The sequence below is a fragment of the Epinephelus moara genome, chromosome 16 (assembly GCF_006386435.1).
Source record: "Epinephelus moara isolate mb chromosome 16, YSFRI_EMoa_1.0, whole genome shotgun sequence".
Taxonomy (NCBI): Eukaryota; Metazoa; Chordata; class Actinopteri; order Perciformes; family Serranidae; genus Epinephelus; species Epinephelus moara.
Window position 1 is genome coordinate 40167221 of NC_065521.1, and position 6734 is coordinate 40173954.

The following is a 6734-nucleotide window of genomic DNA, read 5'->3' on the forward strand; positions in this document are numbered from 1 at the left end:
ATGTTTCGGACAGCTGTGAAGTGACAGAATGTCCCAGCATCATGGTTCTTATATTGCCAGATTCCAGAGAGTCTCCCTTCTTCATATATGGCAGAATATGTCAACTTCCAACTTGCTATGCTGAGATACATGTAAAAATGTAAGAATTTAGTCACACAGATTTGTTTGTTTTTTTCATTGATATAAAAATTAATATAAAATACAGGCACAGAGAAGGACATGAAATGATGGCAAATCTGGATAGCCCAGATTGTCCTGAAAAAAACAAGATAGCATGTGTATGCAGCCTTTATAATGACTGTGATATGAGCTTAAAAGTAAAGGCAGTAAAAATACCCCAAAAACGCCTAGGGCCCAAAGGGTTAAATGGCCCCTTGTCTTTCAAAATATGCTTTATGTGGCCTGCCACACAGTATTAGTTGAACAAGCAAGTCCATTTTGCATTTGACCTGGAGTGCAAACCGTGACAACTTAAGTGGGCATGTCATATTCTACAGGTTGGAGAGGGAGGGTGGAGTCTTACATGCAATAGTCATCTGTGTCCTCTTATCATAAACACTTGGTTGAACCAATATCTGTAACTAATAACAGAATGAAAGCTCTCAGGTAATCAATGCGCTGCCATCTTACTACTACTGCTTACTTCCGCTGTGCACCGTGCAACACCCTCCACACGTCCTTGATTACAGTCGATTACAGTGGTTTTGCTTAAAACTGGAGGGAAATGCGGGCTGGTATGTTAGATAGCACTAATGTTCCAAGAATCCTGAGCAGAACAGGTTCAAAACCCGGAGCTGATTTGATAGAAAAGGAGTCAGAGTGGTCCTTCGACTCGACTTGTTTTTAGTGCCCCAGTGATCCCTGTCCTCATGTTACTTTACATAAAAGTTATGCCAATGAATTCTATGCAGTGAGGCGTACAGATTTTAAATCTGGGAAAATAGAGAACTGATAGTGGATCAGGAATCAACAGATACCCTGAGTTCAGGTATCGTGTGAGGAAAAATCCTTAAAAAAATCTGTAAAAAATGTTCTGTTTTTAAAAGAAGGCTTTAAAATTGTTTGTTTTTTGACATCTTTCCATTCTTTGAGTTCAGCTCAGTTCAGTTTGCATCTTTACTGTCCCAAAAGAGGAAATTGATTTCGCAGCAGGGCAGCATATAAAACATGAACACAATAAAAACACAATAAGACACAATAAGACAGTTTACAATGTGAAAGGACTGGAACTAAACACACAATGCAGAGCACAATGAAAAGACCATGTAATCAAAGAAAAAGTGTCAGAGTAAGAGTTGGGAAAAGATACCAACAAGCAGTTCATGGTACAGTATTAAAATTACCTTTCTTGACTCAGGTGTTGCTCTGTACAATCAGCTTCTGATTTGAAAACACAACCTTCCATAATGTTGACGTTAACGTCCATAAATTATCTGTTTTTGTTCTTGTTTCTCAGCATGTACCTAAATACCTGTTACGGGCATCAAAGCCTGAAGTCACCACAGATGAAGGAGCTGCTCGTCATCACAGTGACACCAGCAGTGCTTCAGTTGGTAAGTTTCCAACTGTCAGGTTACTTCCCCACAGCCTCATCAGTCTGTGCATTCTTAAATATTCACCATGATCTGCTTGTGTGTGTTTCACAGAGTTAAAGACCAGAAAAAGAAGGAAGCGTGCAGCTTGAGCTCCTGACACCAAAAACAGTCTACACTGGAAGATAGTGTGTATTGTCATTTCAGAAATGACCACATGATGGCAGCATTGTTTCAGCAGCTACATGTTGAGTTACAGCCATAAACATTATGAAGGTACTCTAGACTCACAAAGATCGAGACCCTGCTCAAGGAGAGAAGTCATGCATTCATGTGGAATGAGCTTTGAGGTACATCCTCACCTGCCCATCTAACCTGGGCACAAGTCTGCATGCAGGTGTGAAAGTGAAGCTGCCCAACACGAGCAAATATACCAAGTTTAAGGAGGTTCTGAAGAAGCTGAGTCGTGGTTCCTTTCTATGGTTGTTACTGTATTGTTTCATTTCCTGTTTAAGTCATTTTCAGTCTGTCATTGAGACTGATAAGAGGCAGATAAAGCCCTAATGCTACAAAGCAGGAGGTTATACCCACATAAAAATTAAGCGTTGAAGTGAGTAAGGCTCTTAAGCGGACTCTTTCAAAAAAGTAAGTGAATGAAATGGTAGGTGGTGGTATTTATATGTATCTGTATAGTTCAGTTTTTGTCTTTAACTTTTGTAAAAGATCAGGCTGACATTATACTATTCTTTTCTTAATGTCAATAAATCCAATGAAAAGACTAAAGCTAACAATGCTTTACTCCGTCTGTCAGTAGTCTTACCCTGTCTGTGGCGCTCATCCCCTGGATGGTTAAATGTAGTAGTAATACACATTTAAAGCACCAGGATGGTGTATGAAAGGTTGACCCAAAACTAAACTACAGTGTGTGCAATTGGTAAATGGAGGAACCCAGTATCACATTGTCCAGTTCAATATAAGCAGCTAATTTCCTTCTTAAGTGGCTTAAAGGGACAGTCCACCCCACAATCAAAAATACAGATTTTTCCTCTTACCTGTAGTGCTGTTTTATCAGTCCAGATTGTTTTGGCGTGTGATGCTGAGTGTTGGAGATATCAGCTGTAGAGATGTCTGTCTCCTTCCAAATATATTGTAACTAGGCTGAAAAAAAAAAAACATTAGGCAGCAATGTCTCTTTCCAGAAATCATGACCTGGTTACTCAAGATAATCCACAGACCTTAGCTGTGTTCGAAATCGCTCCCTATCACGGATATAGTGCACTATATAGTGTGTTCGCCATTTTGTAGTATTGTTCGAATTTTCCGCTGATAATTTCATTCACTATATAGTGGACTATAAAATACCCACAATGCACAGCAAATGTGAGTGAACAAACGATGTACCCTACATTTTACTCCCGTATACCACAATGCAATGCAGTCATCTTTTGCCAGAGGAGAAGAAGAGCTAGCATGTTAGCTTAGATTTTTTTAGGCTAATTACCAGTTGACGTTGGCGAATCAACAAAAGGCGCCTTAAACGCCTAAGATAGGTTTGCCTTTGCCTCCGTCTTTGCCTGAGGAGCAGGACTTGGGTCAGCAGCATCCAAACAATCACCGGAATCATTATTTTAATACACAAAAAGAAAAGAAACGAATAGGATGCTAACCGATAACGTTAGCTCACGAGCTAACAATAGCCACTTAGCTCGCACGAGCCAGGTAGCTTGTAGCTCGTGCACTATCGTGGGCTGTTACAGCTCACAATGCAGACACACAACCGTAGCTGACAAAACCGTCCACACCATTGACATTTCAACAATTTATTGACAAAAAGTACAACCACCATACAGTTTGATCATCCTCAAAGCGCCCGGTTTGTTTACATGATGCTCAGCGCGTCCACTTGCGTCACAGGAGTATGCGGCGCAGCTACTGACGCAACAATGTTCAGAAAATTTCAGTTAGTGTCCGAAATCCCATTCAGTCGTTCCCCATGTAGTGCACTATATTGTAAACACGAAATAGGGAATAGTGAGAGAGTGAGTGAGTGAGTGAGTGAGTGGACGGTTTCGAACACAGCTCTAGTTGTGAGCAGTTTCATGTAGGAACTATTTTCCTTTTTCCAGACTCCACCCGCCAACTGTATCACTGCGCAGAAGGAAGCGTGAGTCTACCGCTGGCTCACCTAGCACCACTGAGCTAGCTAACGTTACAGCTTAGCCAAGAAGGAAGCTATTAATGTTTATATCATGCGCTGTCACGAGCACGAGCCTCTCCTCCATGAGCAGATGCACACTTCCTTCTGCGCGGAGATGCAGTTGGCAGGTGTTGTTCAGTAGAAATAAAATAGTTCCTGAAAGGTCTGTGGATTATCTTGAGTAACCAGGTCATGATTTCTGGAAAGAGACATTGCTGCTGAGTCTTTGCAATGTATTTTTTGGCGCTTTGAGCACCACAAGCTGAGTGCCATCTAGTTCTACTTTACTGGAGAGAAGGCAGACATCTCCGATATCTCAACACTTAATATACCAAAACAATTTAGGTTGATAAATAGCGCTGAAGGTAAGAGTATGAAAATGTCTTTTGGTTTTGGGTGAACTGTCCCTTTACAATGAGTTCTTTCAAAGTAATTCATCTCCAATCTGCAAAATACGCAAACATATTTAGGCCGATTTTGTTTTTGCTTTTATATTAACATAACTTAAAATATACTTAATGTGAAACAAGACGAGTCCGCAGCCATGCTACGGCTCTGAGGATGTACTTTGAGCTAAATGCTAACATCAGCATGCTAACTTTATCACAGTGCCAATGCTAACGTGCTGTTTTGCAGGTATCATGTTTACTGTTTCAGTTTAGCATTTTAGCATGCTAATATTATGTAGCACAGAGCTCAGCTGAGGCGGATGGTGACGACGGTAGTTTTGCAGAAACGTAATGATGGTGCTAGACGAGAAGTCAAGACCTCTAAAGTCATTACAGTCATCCAGCAGAACATGAATGTCTGTGCGAAATTTCATGGCAATCTATCCAACAGCAGTCGAAATATTTCACTCAAAACCACAAATGTCCATCTCATGGTGGCACCAGAGGAAAAGTGGGACACATTATTATAGATCTATGAATATCTGCAAACTTTTGTGCCAGTGCAGCCAGTAGATGTGGAGGCATTTCACAGGATAAGTGAAAACTTAATCACCAAAGTCGGAAATATTCACCCTATGAAAACCATAAATGCTAGTACGAAAATGACAATCCACCAAATACTAGCGAAGATATTTTCAATTGGAATGACCAACACTGCCATCCGTACAGCTGCTAGCACGGCTAAAAATGTGAACACAAAGTATTATTTATCTTTTGTCTTAATCTAAAGTACCTAGTAAAAGCTGGTAGCATGGTGTGTGTCAGCATAGGTGGATCTTGGCCAAATATAGTGTGTGAGTGCGGAGTGTCTGAGACTCGTCGTCTCGTCTGCAGGATCCAAACATCCCGCCTCCCTCAGCAGCACGGAGCCATCGCCTAGCAACACCAGCCTCGGTCTCATTTCTCAGGATCTCGTCCAGCCATACCCGAGAGAAGACTCAGACACTCTCAGATCTGTTGTTTCTGGTCATCTAATATTAAATCCGTCCTTTGATGTCCAAAATCAACCATGTGTTCAACCAGACGCCTTAACATCAGAGCTAGATTGTGAGAGATGCGAGAGAAAAGATCAATGTAACATCAAGACATCATTCTACCAAAATAATATTACAGTTAAGTTATTACAGCTGGTATGTATCCATGTTGTTCTGTGTGTGTATGTGTGTGTGTGTGTGTGTGTCGTTATCAGCGTGTGTTGTGATTCAGTGGGCGGGCACTTAACCAGCCTGCAGCTCATCTTGCCCTACTTTCCCCCCAAAACAATGTGCATTAGAAAAACAAATGTTCACCTTCATTGAGCAGACATGTTTGCTGAGCAGCATTGTTGAAACGAACAAAAATGTCCGAGCTGAGACACTGTGACGTGTGTAAAACCAAACGTACACCAGAAAGTACTCACAGCTCCTGGTTTGTTGGTTTGCCTTTACTTTGGGAATCACTTTGGTATCACTGGAGAGCGTTTAGTTACAGTATTAAAAACCTGCTCTTTACATTTGTGTCTTTAAGTATTGAATTGGATGAACGTATGAGTTGTTTTACCGTCTACCTTGTTTTTGGGGCAGTATATTGATTATTTGACTGATGTGACTTCAGCGACATTTATATTCAATTTTAGTTGTTATATTTCCAGTATTGCGTTTTTAAAGAGGGTATTTTCTGTTTTATCTCTTCTCCCTCCCCCTGTAATGGTGAGTTGGAATGCTGAGAGTTTTTGGGAAACATGCTTATTGTCACCACATTTTATTGTCTGTTATATACACTGACCAAAAATATAAACGCAACACTTTTGTTTTTGCTCCCATTTTTCGTGAGCTGGACTCAAAGATCTGAAACTTTTTCTACATACACAAAAGACCATTTCCCTCAAATATTGTTCACGAATCTGTCTAAATCTGTGTTAGTGAGCACTTCTCCTTTGCCGAGATAATCCATCCCACCTCACAGGTGTGGCATATCAAGATGCTGATTAGACAGCATGATTATTGCACAGGTGTGCCTTAGGCTGGCCACAATAAAAGGCCACTCTGAAATGTTCAGTTTTATCACACAGCACAATGCCACAGATGTCGCAAGTTTTATGGGAGTGTGCAATTGGCATGCTGACTGCAGGAATGTCCACCAGTGCTGTTGCCCGTGAATTGAATGTTCATTTCTCTACCATAAGCCGTCTCCAAAGGCGTTTCAGAAAATTTGGCAGTACATCCAACCGGCCTCACAACCGCAGACCACGTGTAACCACACCAGCCCAGGACCTCCACATCCAGCATGTTCACCTCCAAGATCACCTGAGACCAGCCAGCCGGACAGCTGCTGCAACAATCCGTTTGCATAACCAAAGAATTTCTGCACAAACTGTCAGAAACTGTCTCAGGGAAGCTCATCTGCATGCTCGTCGTCCTCATCGGGGTCTCAACCCGACTGCAGTTCTTCGTCGTAACCGACTTGAGTGGGCAAATGCTCACATTCGATGGCGTCTGGCACGGTGGAGAGGTGTTCTCTTCACGGATGAATCCCGGTTTTCACTGTTCAGGGCAGATGGCAGACAGCGTGTGTGGC

General features: G+C 41.7%; 1 protein-coding gene across 1 annotated transcript in view; it reads left to right on the top strand.

The window, feature by feature from the left end:
* Positions 1 to 2341, top strand: part of LOC126402680 (PHD and RING finger domain-containing protein 1-like) — an 8223-nt gene extending 5882 nt beyond the window's left edge. Inside the window, exons 6-7 of the mRNA XM_050064847.1 lie at positions 1457 to 1553; positions 1647 to 2341. Coding sequence (XP_049920804.1) covers positions 1457 to 1553; positions 1647 to 1684 — 135 coding nt within the window. The 3' untranslated portion in view covers positions 1685 to 2341. The remainder of the gene's footprint in view (positions 1 to 1456; positions 1554 to 1646) is intronic.
* The last annotated feature ends 4393 nt before the right edge of the window (positions 2342 to 6734 follow it).